The 18,319-nt window shown below is 41.8% G+C and overlaps 1 protein-coding gene across 2 annotated transcripts in view; it reads right to left on the minus strand.

The window, feature by feature from the left end:
• The window catches only part of CASD1 (CAS1 domain sialic acid O acetyltransferase 1), a 64,765-nt gene that overhangs the window by 30,564 nt on the left and 15,882 nt on the right, over window positions 1–18,319 (minus strand). For both annotated transcript variants that reach the window (XM_074984722.1, XM_074984723.1), the window contains exons 4-8: window positions 16,380–16,424; window positions 14,501–14,563; window positions 10,007–10,051; window positions 4,608–4,731; window positions 2,144–2,358 (exon numbers count right to left, since the gene is read on the minus strand). In XM_074984722.1, coding sequence (XP_074840823.1) covers window positions 2,144–2,358; window positions 4,608–4,731; window positions 10,007–10,051; window positions 14,501–14,563; window positions 16,380–16,424 — 492 coding nt within the window. The remainder of the gene's footprint in view (window positions 1–2,143; window positions 2,359–4,607; window positions 4,732–10,006; window positions 10,052–14,500; window positions 14,564–16,379; window positions 16,425–18,319) is intronic.

Genomic DNA, 18,319 nt, shown 5'->3' on the forward strand with positions numbered 1-18,319 from the left:
TTACATACTCATTTCAGGATTAAAATAGTCCATTTTAACAGATCTAAGTCAATATTTTTAAGAGTCTTGATGTAAACAAAAAGCTTCAATTTTTATTCTTGATTTTGATAAAGCAAAAAAAACCAAAATCGGGGTGGGCAAGATATGGCCTGTGGACCACATCAAGCCTGCTAAGCCTCTTAATCTGTCCTGCAGCCAGGCCCAATGGCTTAGGGGGCCGGGAGAGAGATCTTGGGGTGCTGTCCCTGCCCTGAGCAAAATCACTCATCTCTGAGTGACCAGTTTCACCAGCTGCTCCTGCTCCATGCAAAAGTCTCAGTTTCTATTTGCCAGCCAATGGGAACAGAGATTTTACGGGGGGGCGAGGGGGAGGGATGCAGTGCAGTATAGTACAATTTCTCCGCTTCTATTAGCTGGTTTATAGCCAATATGAATAAAGAGATTTTGCTGGGGGTGGAAGCAGGGGCAGTGCATGAAACCAGCCAATGGGATCTGAGAGATTTTGCTGAGGATGGAAGCAGTGTAGTACAATGTCTCAGCTCCCACTGGCCAGTTTCCAGTGAATAGGAGTGGAGAGATTTTGCTGAGGGAGGTGAGTGCAGCACCTGAAGCTACCCACAGAGAGCCACATGGAACAGCCAGTGGGCTAGGGCTGCCGGCCAGGGAAGCCTGCCTCAGAGTGTGCTGGCCAGGACCTGCTTAGGTAAGCACCTTACCACTATGGCCTGCTCCTAACCCTCTCCTCCAATCCAGAATCATTTCCGGCACTCATATCACCTCCTGGACCTGTACCACAATACCCTACTCTAGGTCATAATCCCCTTCTTCACCCAAACTCTCACACTCAGACCCCACATCATATCCTGAAACCCAGTCCCTTACACCGAGCTCCCGTCTGCAACCAATCTCCATCCTATACTCTGCACTCCCTCAATAGAAAAGTACAGTCCTTGACCACTACCCAAACCACAGAATGGCCCCCCATCAAAAATTACTGCCCAACCCTGACCAAAATCATGGGCTGGAGCACAAACCCAATAAGCAGACCTGGGAAGATCAGCTGTGGATGGTGTAGGAATGTAGTTAATTCTACTACAAATTGCCGAATGGCAGCAAAACTACACTACAAACATTCTTGCGTTGCAGTAACCCAAGCAGCTTGCCAGATTACCTACATATATATGGATACAATATATACTTTCTAATTATTAACCTGCCACCACTAACTCCATGTTGTGCTGTAGGAAGCCCTTATAGAGGTTTATATAGGATGATGTTCCCCTGAAAGGATTCCCTACAACCCCCACAACTGCTTCTGTAAGACAATTAACACTGATATGCTGAGCATCTTACACACCCACAATAGGTGAGATTTAAGATTTAGCCTTGAGAGCTAACTCTCCAAAGAGCCGTGACTGTCATTCATTCATGCAGAGGAAATCAACAAACTTGCACCTTGGATTTCTCTGGATCCGAAGGGTCTAGTGATGGTCTCAAGTAACGTATAACATACAGGAAAAGCTATATTTTTTAAACATCTATAAAGTTATGTACAAAATGGTAAGTATCACAGTTAGCATGTTGTAATTTGCAAGATCCCCAAAAATACCCTTTCATCCACTGGGATCTTGCAATTTCATGGAAAACTGCATATAATTTTAAATAATATAATCATCAACAGGCACAAAAATGTGAGCACAGGCTGCACCTTCTTAAATTTGGGCTCTCTAGTACACCAAAATTTGTGGGCCATTCCTGGGCCACAGAGCCCCAGTGACTGGGAGTCAGGCAGATGAAGGGCTGGGAGCCCGGGTGACCTGGCACAGAAGCCCTAACGGGGGTGGGGCAGCCCAGCAGCCAGCTGAGCCAGGGCCAGCAGCAAGCAGCCTGGACACGACTGGTGGTAGGGTGGCTGGCTAGAGCCAAAAAAGGAGCCAGTGGCAGGCTCGTGGTAGAGGGAGGGGTTGGTGGCAGGGGACTTCCTCTGGGCTGGCAAATTCCTTGTGTGGGAATCGTCAGGTCCCGAGGGTGCCAGACCAGGGAAGTCCAACCTGTATGTGCCATTATTAATACAACATGTTCCACTGAAATCTTGCTCCATTATTATTCCTTTGGTATACTAACAAGCAGTGAAAGTACTTACCATTTTTCTGCTTGATTCTGGGAGATGCAAGCCATCTGAAGACTGCATGATAGTTTCTTGTGCTATCAGTTTAGAAACACTAAACACTTTAACTTTAGCTTTGGAATTTCTGGAGCTGCTGTTCAGAATACTGATAGCAGCTTCATTATAAGCATCTATTTTCTCATTGGTGATCATTTTCCTGCTGTCACTCAACAGATCTTCATAAACAGGATCTGAATTTAAAAGAATGTTAAGCTTTATTAAAAAAAACAACAACAACAAAAAAAAAAAAAACCAAAACATCACAACTCAAATTCCGTAGACTACATTCATCCTAGAAGATTGATCAATTTTTCAGTGCTACACTGGATGATAAAATTAACACAGCTTACCAGGGGCTAACTCTGGCAAACCACATCATCACTGCCCACGACTGCATTAGTCCAGTGAACCCACATTAATAGGAGTTTAGGATTTTTTTAAGCATAATGTTAAATATATCATTTGAATATTAGAATGGGCATATGAGCCATCAATACTTTAAAGATCACATACAAGTGTTTATATGCCAATCTAAATTTCCTGAAACATCAAAATTAAAACAGGATTAGCCATCTTAATTTTGTCCCTTCATTCATTACATCACAATCTTTAAATTCACATTTAAACACTAATTCTCAAATAATTCAATATATCATACTATTTTTCCCATAACCTTAAAACCAAAGAAAACAGTTATATTTTTCATACCTCTATGCTTATATTCAACTATGAAAATAGCACATCTTTATTGTCACTGAATTTTTATATATTAAAATATATACTAGGTGAATGTGTAATCTATCACTCTTTTCCAGTCACCAGCACGGCTGGTAGAGTTCAGGATATGAGGTACTTAAATGAATTAATGTACATGGCCTCTCTCTAATTCAACATAATTTTCACTCTTACTTGGTGATATACTGAAACTGTACAATAGAAGGCAACAACTGATTTTTCTTTGTTTCATTCTAATGACTTCAAAGGATTGATATACAGAATAATACACAACACTATCACATGCCACACATCTGTATCTATCTGAGAGCTTATTCCAGCAAAGAACTCATGTGCCCAGTACTTCCTATCATGAGCAGTCTCTCCCCGCTTATTCTGATTTCAGACAGAAACTGATTGCTAAGGAACTAATCAGGATAGTAAGCACTATGCATAATAATTATGCACTAAATAAGTTTAAATTTTAACTTAAGGTTAACTTAAGGTTAAAAAGTTGGAGTAAAACTGCACCTGTTCTATTATTTGAGAAACTGTAAGTAATAAAATTAAAAATGAACACAACACACAAAAGGTGCAATCAAGACTGCATGTATAACCTTAACTCTGGCAACACTTAACTTTTAATCATTAAATAAGCAAGGCGAGCATCTTCTTACATTTCTCTTTTTTCAAATTAAAAGCTCGTCATGTTATTAAAATGTGAAAATATTTTACACCAAGAATCTACTTGATGTACGTAATTAACAGTAATCATGCAGTGCATATTGGGTGTGGATATGCCAAGCCACAGTGCTCCATTTTAGAAAATGTATCGCTTTCTGGCTAACGGCTAACTCTGTAACAGAAAGCAAATTTGAACAGGAGCATTTCTCCTCATTTTTACCATGGGTTGCACAAGTCAAGCAATTTGAAAAAGATTTATTATAGGAATCTTTCAACAAGGGAATCAGTGTTGTTGAAGCACAAGACTTCTCTGTGTTTTGGCGGCTAACATTCAGCTTTATTGAATTCAATAAGGCAACAGATGACCCAAACTGGACACTAGTAAAACCAGATCCAGCAAAGCTGCTTGATGCAGCTAACTCTGGTATTTGATACCCTTACACAAACAAGCCCAGTGTCAGAGGCAATTAGTTAGAGAATCGTAAATCACTTTCCAAAGAGAAACCGTTATCAGCAAGAAAAAACAGGTGCAAGATCCCCAACTCCAAACAGTTCATTAACGCATTCCATAGAGCTCATCCTCCCAGCCATTCCCAAACAGGTCAAGGAAAGGACAGGCTTGTGTGTGTGGAGAAGTAAGGGATGTGAAATGGCTTCTATACAAGATGGCTTCCACAGTGTTCAAAGGGATTACGTTTTTTTCCCCAGAAAGAAGAAATCAGCTGCTTATGTCTAGATGTAACTGTTAACACATGTAATTTCAGATTGCTCTAATTTGCAAAGGTAGGATCAGGTCAACCACACGGAATGTACAATCAAGAGGAAATGGGTGGAATCTAGCAATACTGTATTAATAAAGATCCAAGTCTTCCAAACTTTACATAAAAAAATTCTGAGTATTTTTAAAACCACTAGACTGCCCTGACATTATTCATAAGTAAACCAACACAGTGAAAGACAGTTTAGCCCTCCACAGCCTGCAAAACTGTGATTCAAAAATCAGACAATTACAGCACAAATTATATTACCTACTGTAGTTTACCTTGTAAGACCCAGTAAACATCACTGCTCTTTGCTAATTTTTCCAAAAGAGGTGCTATTGAAGTGATATTGGTTTTATATTGTGTAAGAGCTTCGGTGCTGCCATTGTGAATCTTGATAGACCACTAGAAGATAAAATTAAAAAAAAACCCCTCAGATTCTGTATCTCTAAAGTATATTAAATCATAAAACTTTAATGATTCCACTCCACCATTACCAGCTATTTTCAACACTACTATAGAACCTGTTTGTCTTAAACATATTAGTCATTTTACAGAATTAAAACATTTTTAATGATTTAGCGAGCTAGATGCATAACAGAAGAAAGAATGACTATCATGAAGAGTATAAGATAAAACTGTTTAACCAAATGTGGCATCTGTCTGCTCAAAAGTTGTTCTGATACAAATTTGACTAGAAAAAAAAATCACTGAATTAATGTAATAGTATTAAGGTAGCTGTAACATATACAGACAAATATTTAGGGCCAAATCCTGGACGCTTCAAGAAAAACACTCACTGACTTTAATGAGAGATTTGTATCAATAGCTTGCAGGCTGTGATAAGGAAGGCCTTTAGTAAATTCATTCATTCAAGTGACATTTTCTGAAAGACATAGTACCTGTAAAACAGTACCATATCAGAAATAGCTACAAAGACTTGTGGTGGTATCTGTTTAGGTACTAGGATGAAGGGGTACATTTATTAATCTAAGTGCCTCCCAAGTTTTAAATAAACTACAGCATCAATCTTTCTCTGCCTTCTTTCCCAGCCTGTATTTAGACTAACTTAGGAATTCTTCAAATGATTGTTTTTTGTTGAATTACAAAGGGAAGGCAGAGCAAAAAAGATGAATTTTGTCTAAGTCTGAATACGGTAAAGCCTCTAGCCACTGTAACATTTGGTAGGAATGAATTACATCAGCAATTAAATGTGGCTCCTGCTTGGAGCCAAGCTCCAGGAGTGCTGTCCAATGTTCTGCTCTGCGCACACGTGCCAGCACTTGATGGGAGAAGTGCATGGCGACAGCGGCTCCAGTGAGACACCGGTACAGAGTTTGAGCAGGGGATTAGGAATGCCTGGCTCTGGTGGTGGGGTGTAGGCATTGACCTATATATCATATATGTATTTTTAATCTAGCTATATAAATTATACCTAGACACACAGAGAGATACTTAAACTACTTAAACCCTTGCACTCTGAGTGGAGCATAACTCATATACAACTCTCCTCCGCTTCACTCTGTCTTGGGATAAACTTCTAGCTGACTCTGGGAGTACCCCAGTTGTTGTCCTTCAGTCTCAGTAGATATTCTCCACATTGTCCGAGGTCTTCCTCTTTCGCATTTTCCTTGCGGGTTCCATTTAAGAACTTGACAGACTACACTGGATGATGGTTTTCTGAGACTGTGGCCTAGCCATCCCCACTGTCTTCTCTTGAGTAGGATGTCAAGTGGTTCATGTCCTGCTCTGTTCCAAAGCTCCTTATTTGTGAAAAAGTCTTGCCATTTGATGTAAAGGGTGTACTTCAGGCATGCCTCACGTAAATGTCTGCCTCACATAAATGTCTGCAGCTTGTGATTTGAAGACTTTTTAGTACGCCAGGTCTTGCATCCATACAAGAGACAGATATATATATATATATATATATATATATATATATATATATTTAAAAAATACATGGCTCTTTGGACTCTATCTTGGCTCTTAGCCCCTAGCTGGTTGGTCACCCCTGAATTACATGATCTACGTTCATTTCCTACAAAAGGTCTTTCCTTTCACACACCCAAGCCTATTCCAGTTGGTGAACAGTTTCATTATTTCAGGGGAGAATAGCAGTTGTGAGAGGTCAAAATCTCAGAATCTATGTCCAATCCTATAGAGGACACCAAATTTCAAAACAGGTACTTTAAAAGGTATTCTGTACCAATGGCAAGCCAGAGATGAGTGTGGGCACTGAGATGCACTCACAGCAATCTCTGTTACTCAGATGGGCAGCTGAATTTTACGCTAGTTAGAGCATTTCCAGAACGCACATAAACTATCCTAAAGTTGACAAATCTGCGGAGCAATGTGGCCAATGTTAAGCCCAAGAAGAAAGGGCACAGTTTTCTGGCCAGTCAAAGACAGAACTGGGAGCTTCTGTTATCATCAGTATTTGAACGTGAAAATCGTGCTCGAGTAATCCCCTGGACCCAAAGGCAGCAAAACAGCTTAATGTGAGGGCAGACATGCTTGGAAGTGGCAGGGGGCACTGGCAGCAGAAACAAAAATGCTTCAGAACTCTATCACTAGTATTTCAATCTTGAAAGTCCACTTTTGGCCTAGTGGAAGATGATGTTGTATAAGGTAAAGAATTCAGATAGCTGAGTGCATGGTTTTGTGCTGCAAACTCATGTCTCTCTTTCCTATTCACAAAGTGAAAGTTTGACAAAGGTGATGCCCTTGACTGCAAAACAACAAGAAGTCCTGTGGCAGCTTACAGACTAACAGATATTTTGGAGCATAAGCACACATCTGATGAAGCAGGTCTTTGCCCATGAAAGCTTATGCTCCAAAATATCTATTAGCCTATAAGGTGCCACAGGACTTCTTGTTGTTCTCAAAGATACAGACTAACATGGCTACCTTTCTGGCCCTTGACTGCAGTTCACTGTAAGCAGGCTCCTGGAACTGTCTCCTGTCAGGGGCGGCAGGCACATGGAATTGGTCAGTTTCCTGGCTCCCACACATGGCAGGCAGCCCGGAGCCAAGTACCAGCTTACCGCCACTCACAGAAGTGGGGAAACTGATCAGTGCTGTTAGGGACAAAGGCCACGTCTACACGTGCACGCTACTTCGAAGTAGCAGCGCCAACTTCGAAATAACGCCCATCACAGCTACACGTGTTGGGCGCTATTTTGAAGTTGAAATCGACGTTAGGCGGCGAGACATTGAAGTCGCTAACCCCATGAGGGGATGGCAATAGTGCCCTACTTTGAAGTTGAACGTCGAAGTAGGGCACGTGTAGATGATCTGCGTCCCGCAACATCGAAATAGTGGGGTCCGCCACGGCGGCCATCAGCTGAGGGGTTGAGAGACGCTCTCGCTCCAGCCCCTGCGGGGCTCTACGGTCACCATGTGCAGCAGCCCTTAGCCCAGGGCTTCTGGCTGCTGCTGCTGCAGCTGGGGATCCATGCTGCATGCACAGGGTCTGCAACCAGTTGTCGGCTCTGTGGATCTTGTGTTGTTTAGTGCAACTGTGTCTGGGAGGGGCTCTTTAAGGGAGCGGCTTGCTGTTGAGTCTGCCCTGTGACCCTGTCTGCAGCTGTTCCTGGCACCCTTATTTTGATGTGTGCTACTTTGGCGTGTAGAAGTTCCCTCGCAGTGCCTATTTCGATGTGGTGCTGCCCAACGTCGAAGTTGAACGTCGACGTTGCCAGCCCTGGAGGACGTGTAGACGTTATTCATCGAAATAGACTATTTCGATGTAGTGTGCATGTGTAGATGTAGCCAGAGAGGGTCAGGCTGCCACCCCGACAGGAGTGGTTTCCCAGCTCATGTCAGGAGTGGCAGGCTGACGCTTGGCTGCTGCCACTGACAGGAGCGGGAAAACTAACCAGCGCTCCTGCACTGGTCAGTTTCCTGGCTCATCCAGCTACCCAAAATTTGACATTTGTGGGGTTGCACAAGAATGCAATGTCCATATAAGTTGGGGTCTACTGTACTTTAACTCATTTGTGTATGTTTTAAGTTTGTAAACAACATTTCTTTTCCTTTTTTAATAAATCTTCATTTAGCTTTTTGGTTTGAGCTCTGAGATGCAACTGACTTAAGGAAAATGACCAGTGCTTTGGGCCTGAGAGTAGCATGAATAACTCTGACTTTTGGTGTAAGTAACCAAAGGCAGTCTTGCCTCAGGCAGTACAATAGACAGGAGTACTAAAGAAGACTCTAACTCCACATCAAGGCATTTTAAGTGATTAAGTCGTCCATGCTTGAGACTTAGTTGGTGAAATTTAAGTTTAGAACTCACAATCAAGGCTGTGGTTTGTGCCCGGGATTGTAACAGTCTGCCCTGAAGCCAATATTCACATTCAGTCACTCCAGACAGCCTGACAAGATGACTCTTGTGAACTTTGTGACCACAAAAGACTACGTGTTTACATCACCTCCTCTTGCAAACTTTTAATGTGCAGAGATTTGCATATTAGCAGGACTCCTAGAGAAGTATTATCTCCAAATTCATAAAGTAAGTAGTGGCACTAAAAGGATTTTGTTCCAAGTATGTTAAATCAAAGCAATTTAAATCAACAAATTTAATCATGATTTAAATCAGAAAAAGAAAAACCTTGGCTGAAAGTGATGATTTAAATCATGTCTTGCATTTGTCCATTTTAATTTTTTCCTAAAGAAAGGCTGAGTCTTCTTAGTTGCTATCCATTAAAACATGTTGAATTGCAACTAAATACAGCTTTTACATTATATACGAGAGGTTTTTTTTGGGTAATAGGATGATGCTATTGAAGGCGAGACAGTGAGAACACTAGTCCATGTATCGAAGAGCTGCGGATACCTGGCATGGGCAGAAAGATGTTACTCTTTCTACTGGAAGTGGGGTGAGAATGAGGACTATTCTATATTACCACTTAAGTCAATGTAATTTACTTTACTCAGGGATGTGAAAGCAACATTTTCCAAGTGAGGTAAGTTACAGCAGCCTGTCCACACCACCACTATGTCGGTGGAGATGCTTTTCCATCCACATAGCAGGTCTTCAGCAGATGCACTACAGAGGTATACCTGCACTGTTGTTACCACAATGATGTAGTGCTCTAGTGTACACCTGCTCTGAGGTTCAGATTCCTGAAACAGGACGCCAAAGCTCACAGTCTCAGAAAGCTCAGATTTCTAGGAGCAGCAGCAGAAGAGGGTATTCAAAAGAGCACAGATTAGTTTAAATTAAGTAAGAAGAATGGATTCCTGGAAGTAAAAGCTTGCAGGCACCACCACCATCAAGGTCGATATTTTTGCAAACAATACTTAAAAGTTTATATTCAGTTAAATATATTTATTAATAATTTGGCTAACACATTTATGAACTACCAGGACTATCTTCTTCTAGGATTTCTTCTATATTTCATTAATGCAGCAAGCCAAAATAAAATATTTAAACCATGGTACAATGAGCTATTAACACTGTACATGACACAAATCTCAATAAAAATGTTACTTTGATATTTTAAAAAGTATTTCCTCTAGTAAGAACAAGACAGTCGGAATAGAAGATTCACAATGAATGTGCATTTCCCCTTTTGAAATTAAAGTCATTGCTTTTCTCTTGTCACTGTTCTAGAAGCATGTCCTCTCCTGTAAAAATTTCCATATATTCACACCAGTGTCTACTGCATAAAAATCTTACCGTAGCAGCTCCTGCTACAATTACATGAGGTTTTGCAATAGAATCCTAAAACACAAAATGAAAGAAATTAGTCTTCCAAAAACATTCACAAATCACTAAAACCTATTGAACTGTTTACTGCACAAGTTATTTAACATCTGTGCTTCCATTTTATTATATCACAACTTTCTTGTGAGTTTAAAAATTTGTCAATCAATGAGATCCCATGCAAGTGCAAAGTATCATTATGTTTCCATTTACTTAAAATCATTTATTGAGTTGGGCATATTTAAGTTTGCTCTTTAAAAGATATCCAGGCATCTACTCATCAGATACTGTGTACTGCTAAGTCACACAAACATGCATTATAGCAGTTTAAATAAATAGTCTAGACATTTATGATTGGTATGTTTACCATTATGTAGCGGTCAATGACTGAAGATATTTGTCTAAATAATAAGCTACATCAATTACTATTATTTGTAGTACTATAGCGCCTGGGAGTGTTATACAGGGACAGGACTAGGGATGTTAATGATTAACAGGTTAAGCATGAAGCCACCCTTACCCCTTGTGAGCAGGAGATTGCTCCAGCCCCACGACCTCATCTGTGTCAGCCAAACTATAGTGGCCTCCCCAGCTTACAACATGCCCCACCATTTAATCAGTTAAACTTAATGTTTAGCCAGTTAACTAAACAGTATTTTACATCCCTAGACAGGACCCCACTATGCGAGGTGCTGTAATAATATAGAAAAGAATGTGAATTCTGTTGAGCCAGCACTTTAAAATTAACACAAGGAGTTTGAGACAGATGGGGGATTATAAGAAAAAAAAAATGGAGATACACATCTCATAGAACTGGAAGGGACCTCAGGAGGTCATCAAGTCCAGTCCCCTGCACTCTTGGCAGAGCCAAGCACCACTGCTGCCTGAACAAAAAAGCAGTCCAGTAGCACTTTAAAGACTAACAAAATAATTTATTAGGTGATAAGCTTTCGTGGGACAGACCCACTTCTTCAGACCATAGCCATACCAGAACAGACTCAATATTTAAGGCACAGAGAACCAAAAATAGTAATCAAAGTTGACAAATCAGAAAATTATTATCAAGGTGAGCAAATCACAGAGTAGAGGGGCAGAAAGTGCCGGGGGGAGTCAAGAATTAGATTAAGCCAAGTATGCAGAAAGGTTCTTTTGCATACTTGGCTTAATCTAATTCTTGACTCCACCGCGCCCCACCTTCTGACCCTCTACTCTCTGATCTGAGCTCCTCCTAAACAGGACAGGCAGGATGGGAAAAAGCACGGAGATGTTTCTTTGAAAATCCAACAAGTGGGCAAAGGAAGCTGGCATAATGAGCTATTTTGGAATCATTCCATACAGTAATCCATGGAAGAAACCCGGAAATGGAAACTATTATTTTTTTAATTTGTGAACAACTTTACTAATTAACAATAGTAACACATATTCAAATTGTTATACTTGTTAAATACAGTAATCGTTATTCAGCTGTTCAGTGATGCCGGAGTACCTCTCCAGGTGCGACCTCAAAAACATCCTTCTGACACGCAGCTATCATAATGCTGACTGTGATACAGATCACTCACCAGTTTGCTCCAAGCTCAAGCTGAGACCCAAGAAGCCGTACTGCTCTAAACCTGCTGGAAGTCCCCGCATTGACGCCAGAAAGACGGCAAAGTTGGAGAAAGCTGAAAAGTTCAGAGAGACCCTCCAGGAAAATCTGTGCAGTGGCCCTGGGGGCGCCGATGTGACATCCAAATGGCAACATCTGAGGGATACAGTTTACAACACGGCCTTGTCGGTGTTTGGAAGAAGAGCTAGAAACACGAACGACTGGTTCGAAGCTAACTCCGATGAGATGATTCCAGTCATTGAAAAGAAGCGCGCTGCACTCCTAGAGTACAAACGCTCACCGAGCCAGAGTACCCAGCAAGCACTTACAGCGGCCAGAAGAACAGTACAGCAGACAGCCAGGCGCTGTGCCAACAACCACTGGCTCCAGCTATGCCGCAGCATCCAGACCTGTGCTGACTTTGGTAATCTCAGCGGAATGTACGAGGGTATGAAGAAGGCATTAGGACCCACGCAGAACAAGATGGCACCTCTGAAATCCAAATCTGGTGAAGTCATTGCTGACAAAGCCAAACAGATGGAGCGCTGGGTTGAGCACTACTCCGAGCTATACTCACGCGAGAACGCTGTGGTTGACGCAGCCCTCGATGCAGTCGAGCTCCTACCAGTAATGGACAAAACTCGATCAGGAACCGACTGCGGATGAACTGAAGAGAGCCATCGACAGCATTGCAGCAGGAAAGGCCCCTGGCCAGGATGGTATACCACCAGAGATAATCAAGTGTGCCGCGGACACACTCCTGGAACCCCTACATGAGCTACTGTGCCTGTGCTGGAAAGAGGGTGAGGTTCCACACGATATGCGCGATGCTAACATTGTAACATTGTATAAGAACTAAGGAGACAGAAGCGACTGCAGCAACTACTGTGGAATCTCTCTCCTAAGCGTCACTGGTAAACTGTTCGCTCGCATCATCCTTGGCAGACTCCAGAAGATTGCTGAGAGGGTGTACCCCGAACCGCAGTGCAGATTCCGCGCAGAGAGGTCTACCCTTGACATCATCTTCTCTCTAAGGCAGCTGCAGGAGAAGTGCAGGGAGCAGAGGAAGCCACTCTACATAGCCTTCTTTGACCTGACCAAGGCCTTTGACTTGGTCAGCAGGGACGGTCTGTTCAAACTGCTCCACAAGATAGGCTGTCCTCCACGGTTACTCAAGATGATCCAGTCATTCCACGAAGACATGAGAGGCACCATCCAATATGACGGCGCATTATCGGATGCTTTCAGAATCAGGAGCGGCGTCAAACAAGGATGTGTGCTTGCTCCGACATTGTTCGGGATCTTCTTCGCGCTCCTCCTGAAGCATGCCTTTGGATCTTCAACAGAGGGCATCCTGCTGCACACAAGATCTGAAGGGAAACTGTTTAATCTTGCAAGGCTGAAAGCTAAGTCTAAAGGTGTGGGAAGTCCTCATCAGAGACACGATGTTCGCAGACGATGCTGCTGTAGTGTCTCACACAGAAGACTAGCTTCAAAAACTGCTGGATCAGTTCTCCAAAGCATGCAAGGACTTTGGGCTTACCATCAGCCTAAAGAAGAGAAACGTAGTCGGTCAGGATGTTGCTGAATCCCCATCTATCAGCATTGACAACTATACGTTAGAGGTCGTCCACAAGTTCGTTTACCTCGGGTCCACCATCACTGACACCCTGTCGTTGGACACTGAGCTAAATAGGAGGATCGGAAAAGCGGCCACAACTCTGTCCAGACTCAGCAAGAGAGCGTGGAATAACAACAAGCTGTACACTCACACCAAAATGCAAGTCTACAGAGCCTGCATCCTCAGCACCCTCCTTTATGGCAGCGAGACTTGGGCCCTGTATGCCCGCCAGGAAAAGAGGCTGAACGTCTTCCACTTGCGCTGCCTCAGGCGCATCCTTGGAATATCATGGAAGGACAGAGTAACCAACACCGCTGTCCTCGAGCAAGCTGGAATCCCAACCATGCACACCCTCCTCAGGCAGCACTGGCTCCGCTGGCTTGGCCACGTCCACAGGATGAATGATGGAAGGATTCCAAAAGACATCCTGTATGGTGAGCTAGCCTCTGAAAAAAGACCTCCCGGACACCCCCAGTTGTGCTACAAAGATGTCTGCAAGAGAGACCTCAGAGAGGTAGACATCGAGCTGGACAACTGGGAAGAACTAGCAGAAGACCGCAGCAGATGGAGGCAGGGGTTACACAAGGGCCTTCAGAAGGGCGAGATGAGGATCAGACAGCTAGCAGAGGAGAAGCGAGCACACAGAAAGCGCACTAAGGACTTGCCAGACACCCACCACATCTGCAAGAGATGCAGCAAGGACTGTCACTCTTGTGTGGGTCTTCATAGTCATAGTAGATGCTGTAAATGAAGTCCTCAATTGAAACTATAAAGGGCACGATCCATAGTCTATGCAGACTGAAGGATGCCTACTACTACTACAGTAATTGTTAACTGGTAATTTTCAAGAACATCTGACAGCATGAAAACAAGTTTCATATTAGACAGTAAGTATAAATAATTCAATTTGTAAGATCCAGTGCAGTCCAACTTTGTAAGAGTTCACCAGATACTGCTGAGCTGTGGGCGCCTTTGGACTCTTTCATTTGAACTCTACATTTCTGAGTCCAAATTGTGAATTGCTGCAGTTTCTGGCTGTTTGGTAGTCTGTGTGAATATATATTGTTGATATAATAGATACATACTATATCTTTCTGGAGCTCTTAGAGTATAACTGGATTTCAATTTTTAAATTCTTCTTCATCTACATCCAGAAACTGTATGCAGTTAGATGTGCTTAACAGGTACCACAGGAAACTAGGTCCTTCAACCTATTAGCATGCATGTTTTCTAAAGCTGGTACATTCTTAGACCATACCTCAGTCCAAGATTTAATACATTGCTTCATCGAACCATTAACTTCTGGATACCACAGGAAATCCTGTTAAAAGAATGTATCGACACATTCAGAAAATGCACATACATCAACTGCAAGCAATGAATTTCATACATGGAAAATTACACTGGTCCAGTTTTTAATAATTTCTTTACTAAATTGATGCACCAATCACAGATAAAAGATTTGCTATCTTAACCAGCTAGGGAGCAAAAGGTAAAATAAATTAGAGTTGTGTCATTTACTTCAATGTAGCCTAGATTTCACACAGCATCAAAACCTTTACACCAGTTGGAAGTGAAAAATCCCAGTTTTGCAGTGATAGCAAAGAGAAAAAAATGTTTTAAGATTTACAACAGGTCAGACCAGTGTATTCTAGTTAACTCTTTGCTTCATTCGCCACAAATTTAAGCAACAACTACCTTCCAAAAGCTTACCATTCCAGACTTCAACCTACGAAAAGTCCTGACATGGAAACACTAGCATTTCATTTTACTGGCTTCTAAAAACAGAGCAGTGGGGATGAGGTTGAACTTTATTTAAATCTTTCCCCTCAGTAAAAATAAAATATTTCAGTTAGTTGCAAAAGATTTATGTAGAAGTTTATTTGTACCTCTGCTAATGTTATTCCCCTTCCTAGTTCAATCTGAGGGCATGTCTACACTATGGGGAATAGTTGATCTGAACTACACGATTTGAATTACGTTAGTAGTGTAACTCAAGTCATTGTAGCTTAGATCGACTTACCGTGGGGTCCACACTGCACTGGGTTGACAAGAGAATCTCTCCCATCAACTCCCCTTACTCTTCTTGTTCCTGTGGAATAACGGAGTCAACCGGAGTATGATCAGCGGTCGAATTAGGTCTTTACACCTGATAAATCAACCCCTGGTGCATAGATTACCACACCATCAACACCATCTGGAGCAGAGACAAGACCTCAGAGGCCATTTAAGGCCCACACTGTTACTTGAGATAAGTAGGTTCTGCTTACACAAGTAAGACGTACTACAGTCTCCTAACAAAGTACAGTGGAGACAGTGTCAGATCAATGAGAAAATACAAAGTAAAGAACTAAATGAAGACTTCATAATGCAGGCAGAAAGACAGTTCTAGCACAAAGTTACAGTTCTCTCCCAAACACAACACCAACTATCCTTTTAAACACAGCTTGCTCCAAAGACCTAAGTAATCCACTAGACAAGCACTCTCTCAAGGATTTATATGGAGAAGAGTGGGAAGAAAGTACAGCTACAGAGTCTTCATAGGAGGAAGACCCAACTCCCAGACCACTGAGAGAAGAACAGAGCTCTTCTCAAAAACTATCCAAAATCCACAAGGTTTTTTTGTATGAGTTTTTCAAGACCGTCTACACTCTAGTGATGCATCTGGCTCACCCTGGTTAGCATGATCAAAGTAGAAACTGGGCAGAGAACTAGTTGTGGTGACACTGAAAGCTCATCTATATGACAATATTCCTTGCACCAAATATCAAAAGATATAATTTGCCCTTCCAAAAAAACATGAGATTTGATGAGGACTAATATTGCACGTCACTACTATTGAGTCCAAATCTCCTTTACGATAATGGCAACGGTTAAACAAAAAAATAATGAACCAACCCAACAAAAAAAAAAAAACACACCAAGCTCACCTCTACAGACCTTACTCAGGTTTCACTAAACTTTAAGACAAAAAGAAATTAGACCATAAGTGGTGTTGAGCTCCTGCAACCCTGGACTGACTTCTGTTTGATTTGTGACAAATAGTAGCTCTGAAAAGAGGATAATTGTTTTCTTCTGAATTATACATAGATTATTATAGCTTGGGGTTAATTACTAGACAAAAAACCCAAACTTACCACTTTAATTGATGCAGATTTGTCTTCAAAAAGAATGTTTCCATGCTGCCAAAAAAAGAAACAAGTTAAACTTGTTCTCTGGAAAGGCAGTGTGTATTCAAATAATGATCCCTCTCATCTCTAGAGCCCTACTAATCTACAGATGCCCACAAGCGATTTTTGTGGATCAGGTACAGATATAACTTTCGTACCCACATAGGACTCTACTCATCTGAGGCCTCACCTTTACTAAAAAAAGAGTTTGCTAGTACTATGGCTCCTAGAGCAGACACACATTATACTAGAAAAATAGTCATATCGGCTGCTCAGCTTATTACATTTCCTAGAAAGATAGACAGGTTGAACCTCTCTAATCTGGTAACATCCGCATTCTCACGTGATTTTAGTTAGTCAAATGACTACTTCTCATGGGTGTGGCCAAGTTTCCCTTGATCCCTTAAAGCTTGTTTAAAGCCACCAGTTCTCAGCTCAGTGTGCTGTGCTGTTATTTAGGTCTAATTTACCTGTAAATATCTTCTAAGAGCCCAATATGCAGTGGAAGTGTTAGTAATGCTGCTAGACAATATTGACCTCTCATGGCCTGGCAAATTCTCCGATTCAGTACCAGTCTAGTCCCAGGGTGCTGGGCTAGAGGATTTCTACCTATACTAGCAAAACATTGCTTTTCGTTTTTGCTGGTGCAACTGATTTTTTCATGGTCCTAACTGATACAGCTATACTGGCAAAACTGAAGTATAGCTCAGTTCCTGGGAGCTTAAAAGCTTTTTATTACAAAATAATTCAAGAAGTCTGAAAACTTTCCTTTCTAGACATCTCCACTTGCTCTTCTAAAAGGACAAGCAGAAATAAAATGTTTTCCTCTCTCACTTCCCTGGTCTATACCACTAGCGTGCCTGTTTTTCAGCTCTCACTGAACTCCAACAACTGAATTTTCATCCAAGTTTCCAGAAAAAATAAAAACATTGCATGCAGAAATCAAGTCTCAACTATGTAATGCATAACTTACTAACTGAAAAACAGGAAATTAGAATGGAATAAACTAGGTATCTTTAATTATAATAAGCATAGATATTCCTTTAACAAACTGAGTTTTATTTTTTCAGTTTCAACTCCTGAAACAGAAAGGACAAGCATACCTTTCCCTTTACAAACCCAACTGAGGTACTATAGACAAAAACAGCCATTCTTTCCCCACAAGCCAGTGATTCCTTCTACTTAGCTAGACTGAAACTTAAAGGCTACGCCTACACTAGAAGCATCTGTCGACAGAAGTCACTGTCAAAAGGAAAATCTCAACAGTACTGTCCACAGATTGCATCTACCTACAACTTGCGCTGTCGACAGAGAACTGCCACACTGCACTGCCCTCTGGTGCCAGAAAGCAGAATGGCAGCTCTGCAAAGAGGGCTGCTCAGCAACCAGAAGTCCTCTCTGTCGACAGAATGCTGTTAAGGGTGTAGCTGCTCCCCGATTTTTGTCGACAGAATGGGTAATGTACCTTCTGTCGACATAAGTCTCTAGTGTAGACATAGCCAAGATGTTTTCCAATGTCTTTTAAATGCGCTGCTCCCTAACAGCTGGATAAATATTGTTAACTTTTAAGGTGCTACAGGATAGCTTGTTTTGTTTGTGAAGATACAGACTAACACGGCTACCTCTCTGAGACAATTATTCACATGCAAGGCACTGCGTTTAGCTGTTTGTAGTGGATCACCTTATACATAATACTCCAAGGTGGCACAGGGCTGCTTTTTTTACTTGGAAGAGGAGCTGTCCCAGCCTGAGGGTTGATTCTGCATTGCTTTCCAGAGGTGGGGAATAGTTTGCTCCTCCCCACCAACTCTTGTAATCACCAGTTGGGTGAGTTCTGAGACTTATTTAATTAACCAAACATCTGGCTTTGATAAATGAAAATTCATTACATGATGCCTGCCAGACAG

The sequence above is a fragment of the Carettochelys insculpta genome, chromosome 2, assembly GCF_033958435.1.
Source record: "Carettochelys insculpta isolate YL-2023 chromosome 2, ASM3395843v1, whole genome shotgun sequence".
Lineage (NCBI taxonomy): Eukaryota > Metazoa > Chordata > Testudines > Carettochelyidae > Carettochelys > Carettochelys insculpta.